Raw genomic sequence first — 27500 nt, 5'->3', positions numbered from 1 at the left:
ACTGTTCCCGCTAAAGTAATATCAACGCTAAGTATAATATATATGTATTTTTTTAACATTTCCGAACTAGATACAAAGTAACATGATTTTTATTCTGGTGAATATATTTATTTTATTTTCCATAGTACTGTAGAATGATGTAATTTCAACCCCTTGAGTACGATGTGTTTTTTTTGAGTACAATGAATTGTCCCTGAGTATGATGATAAGGCTTTAAATACGATGATAAGTCTGAGTACGATGTAAGGCTCTCAAGAACGATGGCAATCCCTTGAGTGCGATGTAAAGCTGTTGAATACGATGACAGACTCTTGAGTACGACGCCAACTCTCGAGTACAATGATAACCCCTTGAATACAATAACCCAATGAGTACGATAACAACTCTTTGAATACGATAACATCTGAGTACGGTGATAACCCCTTGAGAACGATGTCATCTTACTCCTGGGAATAAGTAATCGTATTGAAGAGGCCAAGACATCGTTCTTAAGAGGTTAACATAGATGAAATAATAATGATAATAATAATGATAATAATAATAATAATAATAACAATAATAATAATAATAATAATAATAATAATAATAATAATAATAATAATAATAATGATAATGATAATGATAATAATAATAATAATAATAATAATAATAATAATAATAATAATAATAATAATAATAATAATAATAATAATAATAATAATAATAATAATAATAATAATAATAATAATAATAATAATAATAATAATAATAATAATAATAATAATCCCAGTAATTGGTTAATCAACTAAATTACACAAACATCAATAATTATAACGACACTGGCAACGAACATTAAGTCAACTGAACATGAAGTCGCTAAGACACAAAAATCCCCCACCCCCCCCCCAAAAAAAAAACACGACTAATAATCTTTGCATATCTCAAATAACTTAAAGGTGGAAATCTGCAGCGCTCAGCCTCATAACACACATCAAATTACGAGAATTATAACTCCTGCTGCCACCGCTTGGTCGACTGAGCTTCTTCTGCAGCTGGCAACTCGTCCAGATCATTGCCAACTCGTAAATATTAAGCGGAATTATCGCTCCGAAATTTAGGCAGGTGGGTATGTTTATGGTCACTACTTCCCTGCCTGACTCCCTGACTGCCTGCCTCTGCCTGCCTGACTCCTGCCTGCCTACCTCCCTGCCTGCCTGCCTGACTCCTGCCTGTCTCTGCCTGCCTGCCTGTTTGACCTGCCTGCCTCCTGCCTGCCTGACTCCTGCCTGACTCCTGCCTGCCTGCCTCTGCCTGCCTGACTCCCTGCCTGCCTGCCTTCTCTTGCTGGATAATATTCTATTTAGGTGTTTATTTTAAGACAAGTTAATTAACAATAGGTCAAAATAATAACCTAATTTAACCTGTTACCGATTTTGTTACTAATAAACTTTAACATAATTAGTTATTTATTTGTTGATAATAAAAACTTGAGTACTATCTAATTATACCTAAAAATAAACTAATTTAACATATCGACGCGATGAAATTAGGGGATTTTTTTCTAGTAAATATTAAGGAAAAAATACTGAAGGATTCGGACCCAGATATTGAGGAACTTCCCAAGGACTTAAATTCAAGTTAAAAGGATATGTAAAGTGAAGGACTCTGGCCAACTTCTGTATCCTGAGGCGGCCTTAAGGGAGGACTAACCTAACCTAACCTAACCCAACCTAACCTAACCTAACCTAACTCAACCCAACCCCAAATTTCCCCATTATTTTACGGTTGATGAAGTAAATACGGGTTTTAACAATTACTTTAGAAAAAAACTTTAATGATTTGCTTCAACATTTTACTGAATATTTACATAACAAATATTTAATTAGGTTAATAGTGAATTATTTGTCTTTTCATCAACAAATCGTTCAATCATCAATAAAATGTCTACCTTATGTTTTACTTTGTTGTTTGTTCTTGTTTGTGTTTACAGTGTAGTTTTGATGTAATATGTACTTGTAATTATTCTTATGGTAAAGTGAAATGGCTATCGTAAATGGCCGACTTGTTTACAGGTCACCAAATGCAAATCTGTAAGCAGCTACACCCCTCTATGACGTCACACGATGGCGTCACCCACCTACCATGATGTCTTAGGGAAACAATGACGTCACAAGACACATCAACCACCGGGACGCACCAAACATTGTGACACGGGACGTTGGGTAGAGGGAAACAAAACACTGACTTCTCCAGGTACATTGGGTCAAGGTGGGGGAGGTGAACGATGGTTTTTGCAACAGGTGAACGAAGACCTGAGAGAGAGAAGGTAATACATCACGCGGACCGACGCACCTGTCACCGGGTATCGGTGTGGAGGGACGAGGAGAAGACTGATGAGGAGGAAGAGGTAGAGGGGAAAAAGATATGAGAGAGAGAGAGAGAGAGATCCACACATGAATATCAGCTTCACATATACCTCACCAGATTCCAGTCCCATAAAATTCCAGTCCCACAATATTCCAGTCCCACAATATTCCAGTCCCATAAAATTCCAGTCCCACAATATTCCAGACACAAACAAAATTCCAGTGCCATAATATACCAGTCCCATAAGATTCCAGTCCTACAAGATACCAGATTCCAATCGTCATTGCGGCCCCCAATACTACAGTAAAAGAATCCTACAAAGGTATTCAACTCTCACTTAAAGAGATTCTACCACGGCCTTCCACAGTCTATATCGTAAGACACTGAGAATCCAATGCCATGCCCACAGTGAGAATCTAATGCCATGCCCACAGTGAGAATCCAATGCCACGCCCACAGTGAGAATCCAATGCCATGCCCACAGTGAGAATCCAATGTCACGCCCACAGTGAGAATCTAATGCCACGCCCACAGTGAGAATCTAATGCCACGCCCACAGTGAGAATCTAAAGCCACGCACACAGTGAGAATCTTAAGACACACCCGGGTTAAACCTCAAGATCACGACTATGGTTTAATGTTCGAATACTAAAACGGTTTTTTCCCTCCTTATAAAGTTTCCACGAGACTGTAAACCCACGTCACGGCACACACACACACACACACACACACACACACACACACACACACACACACACACACACACACACACACACTAGTTTTAAGAGAGTTGTATAATTACTAAGTTCTGTTATATAAAAAAAATCTTTAATTCTTCCCTCAGATACTATGCAAATTAAGTCATTTATACGAGCAGTAGTTATCGATATTCCAATGGTATTTAGTTATTAATATTTGATATCTATTTGGTATTTTGGTTGGTAACTAATGCTCTTACTATTAAATCATATCATAATAATTAAAGAAAATTTGATTAGTCTAGAACAAAGTAATAATCTGGTGTAAGTAAACATGTTTGTATCACATTCCTCCCTTACCTACACGACTCTCAGGTAGATGCTGCCAGATATTAACAGTGTCCAGAGAATCATGCCCACTGCTGTAAATTATGTTGTGTTATGTTATGTTATGTTATTATGTTATGTTATGTTATGCTGTTATGTTATGATATTATGTTATGTTATGTTATGCAATTATGTTATGTTATGCTGTTATGTTATGCTATTATGTTATGTTATAGGCTAAGCTAGCAACTAGGAGGTTAATCAAACTCCCCCTTCCCTCCCCCCACCCTCGACACCTCAAGCCTAATTCCACATATAACATATAACAAGAGAACCTCACGCCTGTCTCTTCTTCCTGAGTCGAGATGCATAAAAATGGCCTCAAAAGCTCCCTGATTTGCCTTCGTGTATTAGGTGTGCTTTTTGGGGCAGGTAATGAGGCCATCTTCATATGCAAACGAACAAATTTAGGTGGAATTTTTTTTTCCTAGCGGGTGGGACTGGGAGGAAAGAGGGCGGAGGACTGGGAGGAAAGAGGGCGAGGGACTGGGAGGAAAGAGGGTGGGGGGACTGGGAGGAAAGAGGGCAGGGAATGGTAAAAAGGAGGAAGAATGAAAAGGTGGTGGAAGAGAAATATAGAAGGGTGGTTGGGAAGGAGAGAGAGGAAGGGAGAAAGATAGGAAGAATGGAGGATGGAAGGACGGAAGGATTGAAGGACATGGAAGGAAGGAGGGAAGGATGAAAAAGAAGGAGAGAAAAGAGACAGGCACAGACACACATAAGAAGAACAGTGTACAGTACAGCTGATGTACACAACAGACAAAGGGTAACATTACAGTAATCTAACCTAACCTGACCTAACTAACTTAACCTATCCTTACTTAAACTAACTTAATTTAACCTAACCTAACATAACTTGACATAATCTAGCTTAATCTAACCAATCCAACGAATTAACTTAACATAATTGACCTTTAACCTAAACTAAATTACCCCTAACTTAACCTAACCTACCTCCAACTTAACTAACCCTACCTAAGCCATTCCACCCAAACCAACCCATAACCCACTCACCCCCAACTTAACCCACTCCTACCCTAATTAACCCACTCCTACCCTAACCTAATCCACCCCTATCCTATACTAACCCATTATTTTCCTTGCATAAAATAAAATAAAGTATAAACGTAAATAAACAAATCAAAATAAAGGTAAAACAAACAAGAAAGGCAATATTTTACCTCAGGGTCAGGTCAAGTCAGGTCAGGTCATTAGGGAGTCAATATTTTAGGTGCATTAACATCACGGGGCGACATTATGCAGGCTTGACCCTACCCTCCTTAAGAGAGAGAGAGAGAGAGAGAGAGAGAGAGAGAGAGAGAGATGGTACCGTCATCCCTACTGTCAAGGAAAACAAAGAAGTACAACTTTCAAACTTATCAAAGAAAACGTATGTACACACCCCATCAAAATGTACACACTTAGTACATTGTAATACTTTCAAACGTACTATTCCACTATCACTTATAAAAAATACTAAAATATACAATATTCTGTATTTTATGAACGCTTCATATATAAGATAACTAACTGCAATATAAAACGGTGAATAATCATCGCTGAAGTGTCGCCTATATCAGAAAGGGAAGACGTGATGGTTCAAGGAGAGACTTAACTAAAAGATAAGGAGCTCTAAGTATGGCTCTAACTCACCTGTCAAAGTATGATGTAAAAATTACCTTAGATAAAACATTACCTCAGATAACACATTACCTTAGATAAAATAAAAAGTAATTTCAAGTTGCATGATATTTATTCGTTTACTTTCAGGGCAGCTAGGGAAGAAGGGGGGGGGGGGGGGCCGGGATAAAACCTCAGGGCCCGGCTCTCTAGGGGCCCCGGGAAAATAAAAATAAGTCAATAAATATTTATATATATATATATATATATATATATATATATATATATATATATATATATATATATATATATATATATATATATATATATATCAGGGGGCCCATAAATTTATCTTTTTCCGGGGACCCTGACCAACCCTCGGGGCCCCTACACACATACAAATACGCAACAACACATATACACACAATACAAACATACATACACTCAAACAACACACACACACACACACACACACACACATACATACATACACACGTTCATCTCCTAAGTGTGTATACCGGTAACCATAGTAACAGAGGTGCAACACGGGAATACAGTTGACACAACCCTTATTTAGAGAACACAAAAGCTGAATAAAGAATTAGAGACATTTCACCCTGTATTTATCTGAAGACACGTTAATACTCGGTGAAAAAGTTACCGAAAGCTTGTCAAGAAGGAAAGTTTGTGGAAAGGGATGTATAATTTATTAGTACGTGAAGGATATGGAGGGGGGGGGGGAATTACCGTGAACAGTTTGCATTAAAGAGAGAGAGAGAGAGAGAGAGAGAAGAGCCGTCACCTCACCTCACCTCACCACACGAAGGAGCAAGCTGACGTATGTACAGTTAAGAACAAAAATCCCTAGACACGTGCAGCACATAGTAAGATATTCACACATTATTGCCCCCAAAATAAACAAGTTCCATTAACATCTTTCTTAAAATTTAACATATTAATATTAAACTTTCCTGGAAGACAAATCCACACAAGAGTTGGCAGTTGAGTGAGGTAAAATTATAGGTTCCAGTAACAAGAACAAGCACACTTACCATCATCGTACATCCCCATTACGTTCTGACTCTCCTGGTTCTCCTACGTTGTTACTTTATTGGCTTCCCAGACCTATGACGTAGCTTACATGCTGACTGTCTTGTTGTGTGATTGGTCGCCGAGGAGTTGAGGTGAGTACGTCATGGCGTTCTTAGTTCCTTATTGGCTGTATGTAAATAAGGTAGTTGAAACGTGAATAACTGATATATTCTTGTTTCATTGGTTTTCTGAGATATTCAGGCAGATGCGTCAATACTTTCGTCGTTGCATGACTGGTCACGATAATTTTGTCAATGTTACGTCATGGCTCTTATGATTTCTTATTGGTGTCCATGGACTCCAGAGATTACGTCATAAACTTCTCTTACTTTAATTGGTTGTCGAGAAAATGCTGGAATCGTCATAAGTTTCTCTTAATCTAATTGGTTAGCGCGACAACTCAGGTTTTTTTTTACCAACTAAATACCAAAACAGCGTAAATATAATATTAATCCCGTGTACCGTGTGTGGCGCCAAGGAACCGAATTAAATAAACATTACACTCTTGATGTAACCTGACAGCATGATGACAGGCTACGATAATTGGTAACCTGGAAAAGAACAAGCGTCCAGTTTCTCAGCGACTCGTAAGACACGTTTGCTGGGAGGACGAGTCTGGATCCCACAATATCAGATCACTAGTATAAAATGGCGTCGAAATTGCGCTTAGACTCTACAGTAAGTAGTTGCAGTCTTTAGTTTCCAATGAAAAGGAAAAAAAAGACCACGGCTGCGGATACAGTAGTGACATATATTATTGATATGACGTCTGTATCTGGTCACTGCTGGCGGGCGTGAGTCTCCTTAGTTCATCCCTCACAAATCGCAACTACTTCGGGTGGCACCATCACCCTTTACAATTACCCAGGGGGGCACCATCACCCTTTACAACTACCCCGGGGGGCACCATCACCCTTTTACAACTACCCCGGGGGCACCATCACCCCTTTACAACTACTCCCAGGCCCTATCACACTTTTACAACTACCTCACGGGCACCATCACCTTTTTACAACTACTCCCAAAGTATTACTCCCTTTACAACCATTCCCAGGGGCACCATTACCCCCTTTACAACCACCCCAGGTGGCATCATTAATTTTGTTAATTACCCTGGGGGTATTGTTACCCCTTTATTAACTACCTTGTAAAGGCACCATTACCCCTTACAACTACCCCAGGTGGCATCATTACCCCATTACAACTACTCCCAGGTGGCATCACATCTCCTTTACAACCACCCCAGGTGGCATCATTACCCCATTACAACTACCCCAGGTGGCATCATTACCCCTTTACAACTACCCCTAGGTGGCACCATTACCCCTTTACAACTACCCCGGGGGGCATCATTACCCCTTTATAACTACCCCGGGGGCACCATTACTCCTTTACAACTACAATTAATCATCTTCGCTTACACGCTGAACATTACGCAGAGCTCATTTGCATACTGGTCACTCAGGAACAGATAAGGCGAGGCAATTCCAAACATCTTTCAAGCTCCATGAGTCATTAGCTTCTTGAGCACGATGACTTGGCCCCCTGAGCACGATGACTTGACCTCTTGAGCACGATGACTTGACCCCCTGAGCACGATGACTTGACCCCCTGAGCACGATGACTTGGCCCCCTGAGCACGATGACTTGACCTCTTGAGCACGATGACTTGACCTCTTGAGCACGATGACTTGACCCCCTGAGCACGATGACTTGACCTCTTGAGCACGATGACTTGACCCCCTGAGCACGATGACTTGACCCCTTGAGTACGATGACTTGACCCCTTGAGTACGATGACTTGACCTCTTGAGCACGATGACTTGACCCCCTGAGCACGATGACTTGACCTCTTGAGTACGATGACTTAGCCTCCTGGGCACGATGTTGAAGGGGGTGAAGTCATCATACTCATGAGTTAAGTTATCGTACTTGGGGGTTAAGTCATCGTACTCAAGGGGTTAAGTTATCGTACTCAGGGGTCTGAATCATCGTACTCAGGATGGGGTGACAATAAAACCTGCAGTTCTCAACATACACGGCGCCTTTGTAAGTAAATCCCCATTAATTAGTCCCGCTAGTTCACCTGATGTATTATATAGCTAAATAAAGGTAAGAAACAGCCATTCTAATTATCGCTTCAAGGTAATATATGTGATGTTAACGTGTGTGTGTGTGTGTGTGTGTGTGTGTGTGTGTGTGTGTGTGTGTGTGTGTGTGTGTGAAGTGTTTGTCTAACACTATTGGCCACTAAGAGAAATGTGTTTGTAATTGTTAGTTTATTTACACCAAAGAACAGAAGATGTAAAGCGAGTGAAATGTCCATCTAAACACCTCACCTAACCTACCCTAACCTAACCTAACCTAACCTAACCTAACCTAACCTAACCTAACCTAACCTAACCTAACCAAACCTAACCTAACCTAACCTAGCTTACTCTACACTAACCTACCCTACTCTTAGCTAAATTACCCTATGCTACGGTATCCAACACAACTCCTAAGCTGCTGAAAATTAAGCTGTCTCTCGTTAAGCTTAATTTAAAGAGTTAGGTGTCCCGCCCTGTTCCGGGAGATCCGTGGGTCCTTGAGGGGGAGGGGGGATGGTCAGGATTCCTACGGTAAATCTTCCTTCAATCTGGATTTATGGGAACGCCTCTACGTGTCTCCCCAGGCCACCACCTCACCAAGATGGCGGTGGAAATGGCGCCGATATTGCTCTGGGACTGCACCTTATCTGGAGGACAGGGAGGGAGGGAGGGAGGGATGGTAGAGAGGGGAGAGAGTGAGAAATAACTTCGGGATTTTTAAGAATCTGGGTCATGAAGGGGGATAATTCAATCTCCCTCCTTCACCCCCTCCTCCAGAAGGTTCCTGAGGGAGTGGCAAACTAATGACCCGAGGGAGTATACTTGTGGTGGCAGGGGTGATCAGAGCGGTGTTTTATCCCCAGGAGAGACGAAGATCATTGTGGGGTGTGGAGAGGGGTATCATAGGTGCCTTTTTCTCCCAAGGATGGACTAAGAACAATGATGCTAACACGAGGGAAACAACTGGGAAGAATAATAACTTAAGAAGGTTAATTGGTAGTGGAAGTTTGTATCCGCTCAAATGATATGAATTTTTAGAGTTTTAACTTACACAAGCGATATATTCTTCATTTTACCCCATTTTATTTTTTCGAAAATTAAAAGATCACTTTCAGAGTCTTCACAACACATCGGTCACTTCACACTTTCTTATTTCTCCCCACCAAGCAGTGTCTCGGAGTTCAAATGCCCCATCTCACCAGGGGAGGGCCAGGTCACCAGGGGAGGGTCAGGTCACCGTGGGATTATGGCATAAGTGCCCTACTTACCTATCAACTTTATCGCTCGGCCTCACGCCCCAATTCGAAAACTTTCCGACTTTCCTTTTCTGTTTTGCTCTGCTCGCTGAAAAAGACGATTTCACGCAGTGCAATTTTCCTCCCCAACTTTTTCCTAAAAGTATCACTGAGGATGAAAGAATCTTATTTGAATAATTTGATGAAGTTCTAGTTCTTTGTTGACATATTTAGTTGTATTTACCTATGATAATACCGTATAGTGTCGCCACCTACAGGAATTAACTGGAACTGTTGACAGATTCTACAGGTTGGTGTTGATGATGAATTACTCTTGTTATTGAAGAGAAAATATAACAACTTTTCGTCACTCAAACACCACAAAACTAATTACTCGCGTCACAATACAGGTTTAAAAACGCCATAATTCACTAAAATAACACCACAACTTACAAATTATCCTGCACCATAACCCAAGACGTCACAACACTGAACAATAACAACCCAATTATTAATTATTCTTCACCGCGCCACAACACAGTCCAAGACACTGCCATATTGCGAGACAAAACACAACACAAATATTAATTATCGAATTCAAGACAGCTATTGTCCTCACGTAACTCCATACACAAGTTAATTAAGGTAGAGTTTAGTCTTACAGGTTCAATATTGACAAGGTGCAGTTTTTGTACCCTGACTGTATCCTGTGTGTGTCTTGGTATTAATATGACGCGCATAGTGTGTATTGGTGTATAGTGTATAATCGTATACAGTATAGACGCATATATTGTGGTCTACATCGGTGTATATTATATAGTCACTTTATACTATACACAAATATAGTCGTGTATAGCGTCTAGTCGTGTATAATTGTATATAGTCGCTTGTATTATACAGTCATGTATATTGTATAACGAAAGGACAAAAATCAGTGTCAGGCCAATTTTTAACCTCATATTGCATCATGTTTGGAAATATTCAGCCACCCCTCACGATACCCTCACAGCCACCCCTCACGATACCCTCACAGCCACCCTTCACGATACCCTCACAGCCACCCCTCACGATACCCCTCACAGCTACCTCACGATATTCTCACAGCCACCCTTCACGATACCCTCAGCAGCCACACCCCTCACGATACACTCTACAGCCACCTCACGATACCCCACAGCCACCACGATACCTCACAGCCACCTCACGATACCTCACAGCCACCCTCACGATACCTCACAGCCACCCCCTCACGAGCATTCTCACAGCCACCCTCATGATACCCCCACAGCCACCCCTCATGATACCCTCACAGCCACCCTCACGATGCCCAGCCAATTCTCACGATACCTCACAGCCACGTCTCACGATACCTCACAGCCACCCTCACGATACCTCACAGCCACCCTCACGATATGCCCTCACAGCCACCTCACGATACTCCTTTCACAGCCACCCTCACGAAATTACCTCACAGACATACCACAATCCTTTACGTATTACACCGCCGTAACAACCATTAATATTCCTTAATGACTTAACAGCCTTAATCCAATTAATGACCGCTGTGGAACAAAGGGTGAAGGGGGAGGTAGGAGGTGGGAGAGATGGATTGAGAGAGAGAGAGAGAGAGAGAGAGAGAGAGAGAGAGAGAGAGAGAGAGCGAGAGAGAGAGAGAGAGAGAGCACCATTATTTACCATCACACCTCAGCAAACTCTGGATTGATTATAGTTGAAATATTGTTGATGGCTATACAGTCCAAAGGTGGCACTACATTAACAGTAAGCACTATGGCACTACATCACCCCTGGCACTGTGACACCACATTACCCTGGCACTGTGGCACCACATTACCCTGGCACTATGGCACTACATCACCCCTGGCACTGTGCACTATATTATCCTGCACTGTGGCACTACATTACTCCTGGCACTGTGGAACTATATCGCCCCTGGCACTGTTGGCACTACATTACCGTGGCACTATGGCACTACATCACCCCTGGCACTGTGACACTACATTACCCTGGCACTGTGGCACTACATTACCCTGGCACTATGGCACTACATCACCCCTGGCACTGTGGCACTATATTATCCTTGGCACTGTGGCACTACATTACCCTGGCACTGTGGAACTATATCGCCCTGGCACTGTGCCCCAACTAAGCGTAATGTACCTCGGTATACGAAACAACTATTGTATTGTACATATTCAAGTCTGAGCCATCTTAACTGCGACGGAAGGAAGGAAGGAAGGAAGGAAGGAAGGAAGAAAGGAAGGAAGGAAGCAAGGACTCATCTTAGAACACAGACATGGCCCGCTCATAATCATTTACATCAAGTGACGTGAAATTCCGCTGATCTGACAACATTTCTGATTAAACAAACAGACACACAGAGAGGTAGACAAACATACCGAACCGATCGTTATATTCCCTTCACGGCTGAGGGTAAAACAAAAGATTAATGAGAGATAAAAAACAACAACAGAAAAATGAGTAATGAATCGCAGGTATGGAGGAGAGGGGTGGAGGGAGGGAGGGGGGGTGGGGGAGAGGGGAGGGGGGTGGGGAGAGGAGTAGAAGGGGAGAAGGAGTGAATGAGAAGATAAAGGAGAGAGATGAAAAGGGGAGAGAAGGGAGGGAAGGAGGGAAAAAGGAGAAAAGGGGAGGATAGGGAAGGAAGGGAGGGGGAATAAAAGAAGGAGAAAAGGCTCCACCGATGTGTGTGTGTGTGTGTGTGTGTGTGTGTGTGTGTGTGCGTGTGTTTATATACTGTATGTGTGTATTTGTAATTCCAATTTATATTCAAGGAAAATACAAAAATATTTCATACAAAAATGAAATATTACAGATATTACATAACAAGTACATAACATAAGCCTACGGTGTGGTCCTCCAGGCGGGATTTGTTATTTAGATTTCATTCGTATTTCAATTTTTTATTCGAACATTTCCATCACGTTATTCACAATTTTCGTTTATTTATTTTTTCCTTTATTGCTATTTATTAACTTTATTTATTTATTTTTCATTTCGTTATTCATATTGTATATTTTCTTATCTTATGTCTCTATCGTTTAATAATTTTTTCTTCTCCGTTATCATGTCTTTCTTATGCATTACTTTATATCACTTTTGTTTTGGTTCTAATTTATCAGTTGGGGTATTTCTGATAATTCTTTAATCACGAATTATTATCTTCGTTGTTATTACGTGAATTATAGATGTTATATTGTCTTCATGTTTGGAATTATTTAACCGATTATGTTACTATTCTACCGATTATATTAACTATGTATAATTATTTTTACAAGTGATTTCTCAATTACTTGTTATATATAATTATACTGGAAACTATTTCTATAATATGTAAATTAATCACAATTATATTACATGCTGTCAATTTTTATCATATACAATTACTTTAGGAACCACTTTATCGGTTACTTGTCATATATAAATATCATAGGAGCCAGATTATTAATTACTTGTAACATAATTATTCAAGAGATATCACATCACCTATGAACGTTTCTCAAAGTCACCACATGGATTATTTTTTTATCATTTACTTAAATTAATTATAAAATGTTGCTGTCAATTACAACTATATACTCAGCCACATGAAAGCAATCCACTGCGTTATACCGTAATTAAAAATATTTTACTGCATATACCCTACAATATTTTTTTAACATAATTTATAAGCGGACAGATTATGATTTTTTGTTGATTTAATTTATTGTTTTTGTATTTGTAGGTGTGTGTGTGTGTGTGTGTGTGTGTGTGTGTGTGTGTGTGTGTGTGTGTGTGTGTGTGTGTGTGTGTGTGTGTGTGTGTGTGTGTGTGTGTGTGTGTGTGTGTGTTTGTCGCAAGACACAGGATTCAGAGGTGCAAAGTCACGGTCGCAGTTGTGCCACAGTTTCACTTACTCGCGTTTGTGTGTGTGTGTGTGTGTGTGTGTGTGTGTGTGTGTGTGTGTGTGTGTGTGTGTGTGTGTGTGTGTGTGTGTGTGTGTGTGTGTGTGTGTGTGTGTGTGTGTGTGTGTGTGTGTGTGTGTGTGTGTGTCGTTTCTGCCAAATAAGAATAACTTTTTGTTTTTTATTGTGGTAACTTAAAGGAAAGAAGTATATACATTAAGTTTATTTTCAAAGACGGACCTTACTTCCATAACTAATGTATACAGTAACTAAACTAAGTGAGGTAAAGATGGGTTAGGTTAGGTTAGGTTAGTTAGGGTTTAGTAACGATATCATTCATAGATAGTTTATATAATAACTAACACAACCAGTTTATAGTATTGAAGGCGGAGAGAAATATATCCCAATGATCTACATATGACGGGATATATATTACACGATACTTATAATACTCCTCATGAAATATATCCGGATCGACGGTTAATAGATATCCCTCACACACCTCTACGGTACTGTACATAATAACGTTGTGTTCAGTTAATAATCGTTCTATGGATCAGCCACCACTACACACCCACCATCATCACCACTACTCCGGGAGGTAGGTCATTTAAGGTCGTCCAAACAGTTAGTATTTTGATCTTATCAGTGGTAAGGTTATGCGTTTATGGGTAGTTCTCTGTCTATAGTGGCCAGTAAACACATCCTGAGGCAGCTGTAGGTAGAGCGGCCACCGTCCCCACACCAAGACAATGTTTGATATAGCTCGCCTCGATCCTCCACTCTCACACGCCACGCAGTCAACACACACACTATGGAGAGGGCGCCTGAACTAGTGGTGTGTGTGTGTGTGTGTGTGTGTGTGTGTTTGTGTGTGTGTGTGTGTGTGTTTGTGTGTGTGTGTTTGTGTGTGTGTGTGCCGTACTGAATTACACCTGACTATCGTATTGTACGCTATTACCACCACACTTCCTCCCTCACACCCACCCCTCCACACTTCCCTCCCTCCCCCTCCTGTGCTTTCTTACAAACTGACATTACACACACACTCCACCATTACCATCCCTCACCATTACACACCCCTCCACCATTACCATCATCACCCCTCCACCATTCACATCCACCACCTCCACCACAACCATCACCCCTCTCCACCACAACCATCACCCCTCCACCACTACCACACCCCTCCACCACTACCACCACCCCTCCACCACTACCACCATCCCCTCCACCACTACCACCACCCCTCCACCACTACCACCACCCCTCCACCACCACTCACCCCTCCACCACCACCACCACCCCTCACCACTACCATCACCTCCTCCACCACTACCATCACCTCCACCACTACCACCACCACCACCCCATCCACCACTACCACCATCCCCTCCACCACTACCATCACCCCCTCCACCACTACCATCCCACCCTCCACACTACCACCTCCCACCACCCATCTCCACCACTACCACCACCTCCACCATCACCCCTCCACCACCCACCACCCCCTCCACCCACCACCACCCCTCCACCACTACCACCACCCCACCACTACCACCCCTCCACCACCCACCACCCCCTCCACCACCACCACCTCTCCACCACCACCACTCCACCACTACCACCACCCCTCCACCACTACCATCCACCCTCCACCACTACCACCACCCTCCACCACCATACCACCACCCCCTCCCACCCACTACCACCACCACCTCCACCACTACCACCACCCCTTCCACCACTACCACCACCCCCTCCACCACTACCACCATCTCCGGCTAACAATCAATACCTAAACTGGGATATGTTGTATAAAATATCCAGGACCAGGTGTGTGCAGACGGCAAGGCGCCTCACCTAACACTCACACAGGTATGTTAATTATTATTTAATCCAATTAAACCAAAAACCTCGATCTTAGGACTAGGACAGGTATGTATACAGGCAAAGATACAGGAATACAGGGAAAGATACAGATATACAGGGAGATACAAGTATACCTGAAAAAAGTGGCATAGGTATATTGGTTTGAGTACCGGTATTGGTACAGGTACAGGTATGCATACAACTACAGGTATTGGTACAGGTACAAGTATGGCTGCTGGTACATATACAAGTTTAGCCACAGGACAGATACAGATACATATGCAAGTACAAGTCACAGGTACAGGTACAAGAACATAAATTAAAAAATTACAACAACTCATTACAACAAAGTACACAAGATCATATAAAAACATGCAACGTCACGTACCACACCACACCACACCACACCACACCACACCACACCACACCACACCACACCACACCACACCACACACACACTCACACGCATACCATAACACACAGGTAAGTCAATCTAAGTATCCATCAAAGCACTCACTAGCCATGCAAAATAACACAACAGGTGAAGGTCAGGTAAGAAGTACGGGACCTGAGCTTAATCAACAGGTGAAGCGCGTGGTGAGCGTGGTCTAGCCCAGAGACACACTGAGGACCCACTTCACTTCCCCCCTCTCCCTCCCCTCCCCCCCCAAATTACACCCTGACATTATGATACACGACTCAAGATTTAAAAAAAAATAAAACTAAAATAAAAAACTAAAATATTAACATGCCAGTACATATCTCTCATAATTAACATGTCATGCGGGGACTTTGATGTGAGTTTTAACATTAACGAGATGTGTGTGTGTGTGTGTGTGTGTGTGTGTGTGTAGCATGATTTACCGTGATGGCTTCTGAATAACTTGTTATCTTCAGCGTGTTTGGGAGGGCGACTGTCTTGTGGTTTAAGAGGAATTTTCACTAGTTATTTTTTGAAGAACATTCTGTGTTGTATTTTTGATTAGGGAGGGAGGGAGGGAGGAGGAGGAGGAGGAGGAGGAGGAGGAGGGAGGAGGAGGGAGGAAGGAGGAGGGAAGGAGGAGGAGTAGTCAGGTGCAGATGAGAAGGGGAGAGGGAAGGGGAGTAGTGAAGGTAGAAGAAGGTTACTGGAGGGAGGAGGTAAACTCAGACTCAAAAGTGGCGGGCCTTGAGATGGTTCAATTAGAATACATGACAAAATTGCTTCGTTATATACCTGCAGGTGTTATGTGTGAGGATGAGAAGGGAGGGTAATGGAAGTGGGGGTGAAAAGTGGATAGTTGAAGGAAGGGGTAAGTGAAAGGAGGAAGAATAGAAGGGAGGTGTGAAGGAAAGAGGGGGATAATGAAAGAGCAGGGGGAGGAAGGAGGAAGAGAGGGAGAGTAAATGAAGGAGGGAAAGGGTGAAGAAGGAGGAAGAGAGGGAGAGTAAATGAAGGAATGTACGAGGGAATGAGGAAAGAAAAGAGGACTGAAAATAAAACAGGGAAGCATTAAGACAAGAGAACAGAAAGAAACAGAACAATAATAACAGAAGAAAGAACGAGAAATAGAAAAACACAAAACAGAATAAGAAACAGGAAATAAAGAACAAAACAGCCGAAAGAATAACACACACACACACACTGAACTAGAAGATAGACGATAAGAAAGAAAGATAATAAAACAACTCGATAAAAAAAACAGTAGACACGAAGGGAAGAAGAGCTCAATATTGCTCAATTACACCATTACCCTATTAGCCAGCCCTCGTTATCACCACTATGTCAGTCGGTAATTACACTATGTATACTATCACGAGTATAATAATGATCGTTATTATAGTCATTAAGGTATAGCTGTTAAGAGGCGTATGTAATGCCGGTGTTTGTTGTTATTGATAAGCCACTTATAATAATACTAATGAGAATAATTTGCAATATAAACTACTGAAAAACTCCCATAAGATGTACCTGTATATTAAACAGTTATGATGGGAAACTTTATGAAGGCAATATTTAAAGATGGTGAAAATTCAAAGTACCTCAGTCAGAAGTTCCCGAATATCAATGACGTTAAACTGAAGGAAGGAAGTTTCGTGGGACCTCATATCTACGAAGTTCTGGCTGACTATGAGTTTACACAGCGACTCACAGAAGAGGAAGTCAGAGCTGTAGACTGTCACTGAAGATTTATTTCCTTAGTTCATATCTTGATTTTTTCCTCCCTGTAATCGTGGGAGATGCTGGCCAGGGTGAATTAGATAATAACTACCAAGGAAAATGCCACAGTAGCGTGATACCTGTTGTTACTGAATATAATTGCTGTTACTATTGATCATTGTGGAAAAAAAATCAACAACAAGAATAAACTAAAAAAAAAAAAGAAAAAATAAGTCAAAATCACAACGAAAATAAACACGAAAGGCAATTTTTTTTACAATCTACGAGTACGTTAATTAGCTAGCTATTAAAATCTGCACAAACAACCAGCCCCTCTCCCCTATCTACCTGGCAAATGTATAACAGCCTCATTAAAACACGTCCTTAATTGGGGTAAATTAAAGCGAGGCGGTATACAACTCGGCCTTGTTACACGTAATAAACACAGAGAATATTTTTGTAGTTTAGTGAAGAAAAAAAAAGTTAAATTATGGACGGGTCATTAGAGGATGTTGTATTAGTATTATATCTTCCCGTTTTCTTTGTCTTGTTTGTTTACACCCGTTTTCTCTGGACGATATTAATTTATGGTAAACTTATTTATTTTCAAGGACACCTCGACTACAGCCCCTTTCTCCCCTCCATCTCCACCTTACCCTCACCCTTCTTCCCTTCCCTACCATTCCTCTCCCTCCTCCCCAGCCCTGTTCACCTTACTATGTTGAAGATCACATGGGCCCCAAGTCCTAATAGGCCCCAACCAAACCCCGTCTAGTGTTGGTACTGAGGCCCATTAGAATCGAACACCAATCTTAGTTATTATGTTAGGTTGTAGTATTTAGGTCAGGTTAGGTTATGTAAAGAGGGGGGAGGGAGGAAAGGGGGGAGGGAGGGAGGGAGGGAGGGTGTAGCGGTACTGTATAGATCTTCAAGTTAACACTATCTGATTTGCCACTACAACCACCTCCTCCCTCCTCCTCCTCGTCCTAGCCGCTCTCTTCTAACCTCCTTCCTCCTCTTTCGAGCCTCTTTCCATTATCCTTCTCCCTTATCCTCCTCCTATCCTCTCTCATTTACCCCCCTTCTTTCTCCTAGCCTATCCCTTCTACGCTCCTCCTAGCCTCTTTCCATTTCCCTCCTTCCTCCCCTTTTTAGTCTCTTATAATATCCCATTTCTCCTTTTCCTCCTCTTCCTAGTGAGGGAGATAGTGAGAGAAGGAGGTGGGGGGGTGAGGAGGGGGAAGGTGAGGGTGAAGGGGGAGGGTGAGAAGGTAGGAGAGGAGGGAGGTAGGGAAGGGGGAGGGTGAGGGAAGGTAGTGAAGGGGGAGGGTGAGGGAAGGTAGTGAAGGGGGAGGGTGAGGGGAGGTAGTGAGGAGGGAAGGTGAGGGGAAAGACAACTTAATATTCTGAAGGAGTGAGAGTGACCAAACTGCTGTAAAACCTCACCATTGTGTCTTTACATCAAGGTGCTGCTGCCACTACTACCACTTACCACCACTACCACTTACCACTACCACTTACCACCACTACCACTTACCACTTACCACCACAACTTACCATCACTAATATTACTACTATTATTAATACTACTGCTACTTACCACCACTCCTACCACTTACCACCAAACCTTACTACCAATACTACTTACCACCACCTACCACCACACTTTACCACACCACCACCACCATTACTACTACCACTTACCACCATCATCCCTACGAGCATCAGCTATCATCACCTACCACGATCATCCACCACAACCAGACCACCTAATGAACCACCGTCATTTACCACCACTACAAACTACCTCCACCACCTTTAACCACCACCATCGAAAAGTATTCCCTACCACCACCATCACCACAACCTATCACCTATCACCACCATCACCACAACCTATCACCTATCTAGGATGAACAACGAACACGATATTTTTCTCACAGGGTGTACAAAGAAGACGTTGGGTGGTGGAGGGTGATGGGGGTGAAGGAATGGGTGGTGGAGGGTAATGGGGTGTGAAGGAATGGGTGGTGGAGGTGATGGGTGGTGGTGGAGAGTGATGGATAGTGGTGGGGGTGTTGTTGTGGGTGGTGGTAAGGGTGTTGTAGTGGGTGGTGGGTGATGGGTGGTGGTGGAGAGTGATGGATAGTGGTGGGGGTGTTGTTGTGGGTGGTGGTAGGGGTGTTGTAGTGGGTGGTGGGTTATGGGTGGTGGGTGATGGGTGGTGGTGGTGGAGGGTGATGGGTGATGTTGGGGTGGAGTAATGGGTGGTAAGGAGAGGTTAAAGTAATATTTAGAGGAAGAAAACGGGACCAAACAGACACTAATTAACCAACCCTCCTAAATAACGGACAATGATTAACCAACCCTCCTAAATAACGGACAATAATTAACCAACCCTCATAAATAACGGACAATGATTAACCAACCCTCATAAATAACGGACAATAATTAACCAACCCTCATAAATAACGGATAAAGATTAACCAACCGTCATGAATAACGGAAAATCCCTGGTACGATTAACCGACTGAAGACACGATGATTAACCAACTACCCATAACACTGACGACCAATAGCAGCTGTGGCAGAGGAAATGGAAACATAAGGCCGGAACAAAAGCATTGGAGCATTGGAGCATAGGAGCATAACATTCCCTTCTTCCTCGTTATATTATGGACGGCGTTCACAGTCTGTCCCTCTTATATGTTCCCGTCTATTACCGTCTATTTTACTGTCTGTTTCTGTTCTTCTTTACGGAAATATAAACCCCTTAGACAGACAATATTGAAATAATGCAAATAATGACGCATACAAAATATCTATCTATCTATCTCAATAAGAGAGAGAGAGAGAGAGAGAGAGAGAGAGAGAGAGAGAGAGAGAGAGAGAGAGAATTCATGGTAAGCAGGTCACGTATATTGATCCACTTAAACACGATAATTAAAAACATTAAACAAAATCCACAAGACTCTACGGTGTTTCCTACCCACATTTCACTTACTCCTCAAATTTTTTCTTCTCTCATGTCCCCTGACCTTTGACCTCTAATCACGTGGTCATGACAATTTCCTGGCACCATTAAGCGCATTAGTGATACTCGTGTTCTGACGTTTATAAGACAGAACTTTAAGTGCTAAGCGTGAGAAAATTATAAGACGATTAAATTAATATTTTTGTCGATTTTATTCTCTCGTGATCATCTGTGTAGCTCCCTGACGTTAAACCTAAAATAATCTTATTCCCACATCACGGCACCTGGCAGCGAGGAAAAATATATCTGATAATTTTAATTTTTGGGATAAATCCTTTAGACCCGGGGCATTAAAGTGCTTAATTGGCCTAAACTGAGCAGAGATGGGGTGGTGGTAGAGAGGAGGTGAGGTAGTGAGGGGCTGAGTGGAGATGGGGGAGGTGGGGTAATGAGGGGAGGTGGGGTAGTGAGGGGCTGAGTGGAGATGGAGGAGAAGGATGGTGGGGAGGTGGGGGCGATGGGTGGTGGTAAATGGCGGATGGTAAGGAGATGGGGATTGAGGGGAGATGAAGGTACAGGGATGAAGGAGAGGTAGGGGTTGGAGGAGGTAGGGGTTGGAGGAGGTAGGGGTTGGAGGAGGTAGGGGTTGGAGGAGGTAGGGGTTGAGGGAGGTAGAGGTGACAGGAGTACCATAAAAAAGGCGACTACATATCCAAGGGTGAGTCTCTACTACAGAAACTTGCGAGTGTTCATGACTGACCCGGGTCGAGAGGGTTCCGGGGAGGCTGTCTCACTACCTTGCGTCTTTAGTCAGCCAATTCAGAGGTTCTCGGATGACCCTTAACGTCAAATTTTAGGGCAAACTTAGTATCGAGAGCCGAGCTAGGAAGTGTTACGTGATGTCTAAGAAAATATACTGTATACTCCTTGTGACACTGTTACTGTAATTAGTAAGTTCTCTGTGTGTTTTATGATAATGTTCTTATGTTTAATACGTTCCTCGCGTGTACTATGGCACAAGGTTAGTTACACCAGGGTAAATAATGGTCCAACAAACATGCCTGACGCACAAGATACTCTAGAAAACATCGCAATACTTAATAAACACTACTAACTAATAATAAACTCCAGCAAACACCATGAGGAATATTAACTCAAACACCTGAAGATATATTGACACCACAAACACCTCTGACGAATACCAAACACGAGGAAATATTGACACACTAAATATTTCTGACGAAGAGTAAATTTAAAGAATATCCTCAGCACACACGTGAAAGGTTAGCGATGTACACAGTGATAACATGTAACAAATTTGTAGAGTCATCCCAGCAAACAATCCTCGAAGTATAATTTACAAATCAAACACTCTAGGTAAACAAACTCCCCAAGTGGCGATCAACAAACAAACTCCATAAGGCATACACATACAACAAACACCCGTACAACTATACGTTATTTAAGAATGTTGTATATGTAACCAATCAGATAATGAATATAATTTGATTGAAGATGTAAATTTAAATCGATAAAAATGGCCTCAATATCACACTGAGACTCTACGCAAACAAGACCCAGATCAGTTTATACCAGTTAAGAAACAAAAAACAAGGGAGATATTGACCAAACATACAGACAAGTATTAACCACGCAGACATATATTGACCACGCAGACATATATTGACCACGCAGACATATATTGACCACGCAGACATATATTGACCACGCAGACATATATTGACCTCTAAACATTATTAGCCACTCAACGTCCACGGATATTGACCAAACAAGACATATATTGATCTCCCAGACATATTATATTGACCACAAAGACAGATATAAGCCACTCACGGCACCGGATATTGAACTTAATACTGGATAACCGATTCTCAAAGTTACGATTGATTTTCTGATGCAGCCGGAGGATTCTTTCTCTCTCTCTCTCTCTTTATATTGTGAAGTATGATTAGGCATTATATATATTGCACAGGGTATAATGGGTCGTATTGTGAAGTATGATTGAGTTAGCTGAGTGATAGATACTGCAGGTTATGATTGGGTGTATAGCACACACACACACGCACACACACACACACACACACACACACACACAACACAGATAATCTTTAATATCATGATACTGTAAATATTTTTTCGTTTGTGAAATGTTTGATTGAAAATAATAATGAAAATAGTGACCCGTCAAAAATATGAACGATAGTATGGTGTGTGTGTGTGTGTGCAGAGAGAGAGAGAGAGAGAGAGAGAGAGAGAGAGAGAGAGAGAGAGAGAGAGAGTTGTGGGGTCAAAAACGCTGTTATAGACGATTTTGGTTGCTTATTTTGTTTCTTTTATTTGTGACGTCTATGTTCTGTAATATCACTTGTTTGTTTGTCATTTCTTTTTACATATTTTTGTGGGTTTGAGTTTCGATATTGGTTCATTTCCTGATTGGTTTAATTATTGGCTGTTCTATTTATTTGGTTACCTTACCTTACCTTACCTTACCTTACCTTACCTTACCTTACCTTACCTTACCTTACCTTACCTTACCTTACCACCATAACCAAAGACATTACCACAACCACAACCCTCCTAACCACCACTACCACCTTCCTCCTAACCACCACCACTACTACCACCATCCTCCTAACCACCACCACCACCACCACTACCACCATCCTCCTAACCACCACCACCACCACCACTACCACCATCCTCCTACCCACCATAACCATTATCACCATCCTCCTAACCACCACTCCTACCACCACCACAATCCCCCTAACCAACACCACCACACACTACAACTACCACAACCACTACCCTCCTCCATAGTATTAAACATGAATTAACCACTAAGACAATTTTCTCCTTTTATATTTCACTATTCACCTCTATTTAACCAACGTCAATAGCTCGTCATAAAGGTCAATAGGCGGTCAATGGCTGGCTGTTTGACCTTTATACTCTAAGTCAATATAAAAATTTGAATTTGTGAAGCATTATATTAAAAAAAAATGAGGCTTGGTTTTGTGTGTGTGTGTGTGTGTGTGTGTGTGTGTGTGTGTGTGTGTGTGTGTGTGTGTGTGTGTGTGGGTGTGTGTGTGTGTGTGTGTGTGTGTGTGTGTGTGTGTAGGTGTCGATAGTTCGTCATGCACACAAATTGCACAATATTGGGTGGCCTTCCCTCACACCTAACTGACTTGCCCTATTTTGAATAATGGGTTAGGGAGGCAAGAGGGGAAATGGGCAAGAGGGGAAGGAAGATGGGAAAGGGGAGGGGGGGAGAGGGAAAGAAGAGAGGGGTGGAGATGTAAGTGAAGGAGGGGAGAGGGGAAACGGTAAAAGGAAGGGAGGAAGGGCAAAGGTAGAGAGGCAGGGAGGGGGAGGGAAAAGATAGAATGAAAGGAGGGAAAGGGGAAAAGTAAAGGAGGTGAGAGGAAAATGTATGGGATGGAAAAGGGGAAATAGGTAAGAGGGGAGAAAGTAAGTGAGGAAAAAAAATAGGAGAGGAGAAGGAGAACGTGGAAGAGGAAAAGGGGAAATCTTGACTTAAAAAGAAGGAAAAGTGTTGGATAATGTCACATGAGGATTAAGGGAAACTGAACAGAGATACGTGGAAAAGAAAATTATATTGAAACCCAAATAGATTTTCCGCATTATTGAGGAAGGACTTGAAGAGGAAGGACTTGAAGAGGAAGGACTTGAAGAGGAAGGACTTGAAGAGGAAGGACTTGAAGAGGAAGGACTTGAAGAGGAAGGACTTGAAGAGGAAGGACTTGAAGAGGAAGGACTTGAAGAGGAAGGACTTGAAGAGGAAGGACTTGAAGAGGAAGGACTTGAAGAGGAAGGACTTGAAGAGGAAGGACTTGAAGAGGAAGGACTTGAAGAGGAAGGACTTGAAGAGGAAGGACATGAGGAGAGTAGATGGTTCAGGGATTCGGTTTTAGGAGTTCAGAGATCTGGGGTTCGGATTTTAAAATTTGACCTCCTCTGTAAACACCGGCAATTAACTAACCTGAAATGGAACAGTGAACTGCTCTTACTCTTGCATTATATACCAATAATTAGAGAGAGAGAGGAGAGAGAGAGAGAGAGAGAGAGAGAGAGAGCTCCTCCCCTCTACACAACCAGTCTTCACTCATTATATAAAAGGCGATCAGATGCTTCGCTGATTTCCAATGGCACTATTGTCCACTGACTGAGCTGATCTGTCGGGGTGCGTGGGTGGGTGCGTGGGTGGGTGCGTGGGTGGGTGGGTTTGTTGGTTGGTGTGTGAGTGATTGGATGGCTGCGAAGTGTGGGTGGGTTGCGTGGTATGCAGGTGAGTGGATAGGTGAGTTGAATGTGGTGGATGAGTGAATGTTAAAGTGTGTGTGTGTGTGTGTGTGTGTGTTACTATTACATGTGGCGTTCATCACTAGAGCTGAGAGGAGAGACACAAACAGACAGACAGACAGACAGACAGACAGACAGACAGGAGGTCGTTGGCAACAGAAGGCCTCGACCCGATAATTACGCTTCTACACAAGTTATAGCATAATTCAATTGTGATGAATCAACCCAGCTACTGTACTAGCCCTGCCACTGCCTCTGTACTCTGCCACCCCTGTACACTGCCACCTCTGTATCCTGCTGCCTCTGTACCCTGCCACCCCTAAAATTTTGACACCCCAGGATAAGATAAAGTGACCAATTTCATTATATATAAAAAAAAGTCAGAGTAAATTTCTTGCCATATATCAGTTCAGTAATAAGCTTCCTAAGTAACTATTTTTTTCCAATATATCTGCTTATTATTATTAAAAAAAGCATAAATAAATAATTTCTGCACAAAATTGTTGGTCGTCATAGAGAATGGAAGGCATTTACCATCATAGAAAACTGAAGTAATCATCATAAAAACGAAGTAATTATTCATCATAGAAAGCGGAAGTAATTTACCATCATGAAAGTATTAATTGCTATAGAAAACGTGCCGGTAGACTTCATCAAGAATATGGATAGCAATTTACCTTGTCACATAAATCGGATGGCAGGCAAACTTATCATTTATGCATAGAAGTAGACAGTTTAGACCCTTTAAGAAATACACACAAATACACTTCTTTCAGGGAGAGGGCGTATGGGACAGGGGAGAGGGAGGGAGAGAGTGTATAGAGGAGAGGGTGTAGGGAGGGAGAGAGTGTATAGGGAGGGAGAGAGGTATAGGAGGGAGAGGGAGAGAATGGGACAGGAGGTGTATGGGGACAGGGGAGGGTGTATGGACAGGGAGAGGGGTGTATGGGGACAGGAGAAGGGTGTATGGGGACAGGAGAAGGTGTGTGGGGACAGGAGAAGTGGGGATGGGACAGGAGAAGGGGTGTATGGGACAGGAGAAGTGGGTATGGGGAAGGGAGAAGGTATGGGGGACAGGGAGATGGGGTAATGGGAGAGGAGGAATGGGAGAGGGAGAGGGAAAAGGGTAAGAGGCAGCTTCATAGTGGAGTCGCTGAGTTGAGTCGACACAGCTGCCCCACAAGGTCGGAGAGAGACAGGGGGAGGCACATGCCCATCCCCCCCTCTCCACTACACCTCCCTCTCACCCTCTCACACACTCTCATCCCTCCTCTCACACCTTCATTCCGTCTTTTCCACCACACCTCCCCAACACCCCTCTCTCCACACCTCCCCAACACCCCTCTCCACTACACCTCCCTCACACCCTCTCCACTACACCTCCCCCTTCAACACCCCTCTCACACTTCAGCACCTCCACCACCTCCTCTCAACACTTCCTCTCAACACTTCTCCACTACACCTCCCTCAACACCCCTCTCCACTACACCTCAACACCCCTCTCCACTACACTTCTAACACCCTCTCCACACCCTCCTCTCAACACCCTCTCCAATACACCTCCCTCAACACCCCTCTCCACTCACCCTCCCCTCAACACCCCTCTCCACTACACTTCCCCTCAACACCCTTCCACTACACCTCCCACTCAACACCTTCACATTCCTCAACACTCTCCACTACACCTCTCCATCACCACTCCAACCATTATTACATAATATAAAACCCCAAAACAGAAATGTCCTTGATCTTGCAACTCTCGTCGGAGAAATATTAAGCAACATAATTTAAAAAAAAAAAAACTACTCAGTGTGTTTTATCAAAATGAGACGTAAACAATGGAATATTTAATAAGAGAAACTATAACACTGGACAAATTCAGATATCAGGTACACGGAGGTCAGAGTCAGGTGGAGGCGGTATGAGACGGGTGGTGCTCTGACCTAGATATGAAATGATTTAATATCCTACTGGCATTTGTAGGTAGAGAGAGAAGCCTGTGTATACTGTATGCGGATATGTTCTATGTGTGTATATTCTCAGGCATGTATGTAAGTCAGTCAGGGGTATATTGAAGTTACGCACAGATTACGTCACGACGATAATAAATAGATACGTTAGCCTTTGGTGCAGCGTGTCTTTGAGGTGAGGACTTGTGTTGCAGATCCTAGACGTGTTCATTTCAGTTACTCTTTCTCTCTCTCTCTCTCTCTCTATTCCATCTCTCCATCCCTCCATTACCCATCACCCCTCTCTCTCTTTCTCACCCATCACCACTCTCTCCCTTCCTCACCCATCACCTCTCTCTCTCTTCCTCACCCATCACCCCCTTTCCTCCCCCTCCCACCATACACCATACACCAGGCGTCCTTCTCAGGCTGGGGGAAGCTGGACCTATACCTGTTGACGTCACACCTCACCTCCATGACGTGGGTAGAGACCGCTGCATACATTCCCTCACAACGATGTATAAAGTGTATAACCCGTGTGTGTGTGTGTGTGTGTGTGTGTGTATGTATATTACAGATGTATAAAGTGTATAACCAGCGTGTGTATGTATATTACAGATCACCATATGCAGTAAAATGTATCAGTGAATAATAGTTAATTAATTAGTGTATAAATCCGGTGTATTTTCTATAATAATCAGTTAAATAAGTGTATGATCTTTTTTTATAATGGTGTATAAATTTCTTTCAACGATGTATGTAATGTATAACGAATGTACTGTACCTGTATGTATTTTATGGGCTATTGTATTGTAGAAATAAATTCC

At 42.5% G+C, this 27500-nt stretch overlaps 1 protein-coding gene across 2 annotated transcripts in view; it reads right to left on the bottom strand.

Annotated features, from left to right (window-relative positions):
* LOC121874158 (band 7 protein AGAP004871-like) overlaps positions 1-27500 on the bottom strand; it is a 122118-nt gene that overhangs the window by 48999 nt on the left and 45619 nt on the right. Inside the window, exon 1 of one of the 2 annotated variants that reach the window (XM_042378137.1) lies at positions 6104-6259. The exons of the other annotated variant lie outside the window; for it this stretch is intronic. Within the exon in view, the coding sequence (XP_042234071.1) occupies positions 6104-6122 (19 nt within the window). The 5' untranslated portion in view covers positions 6123-6259. Of the gene's footprint in view, positions 1-6103; positions 6260-27500 lie in introns of those variants that run through there. 2 annotated transcript variants of the gene reach the window in all.

Source organism: Homarus americanus, unplaced genomic scaffold (genome assembly GCF_018991925.1).
Source record: "Homarus americanus isolate GMGI-L3 unplaced genomic scaffold, GMGI_Hamer_2.0 scaffold49667, whole genome shotgun sequence".
NCBI classification, from domain to species: Eukaryota; Metazoa; Arthropoda; class Malacostraca; order Decapoda; family Nephropidae; genus Homarus; species Homarus americanus.
This window is presented reverse-complemented; position numbering and strand designations above follow the sequence as displayed.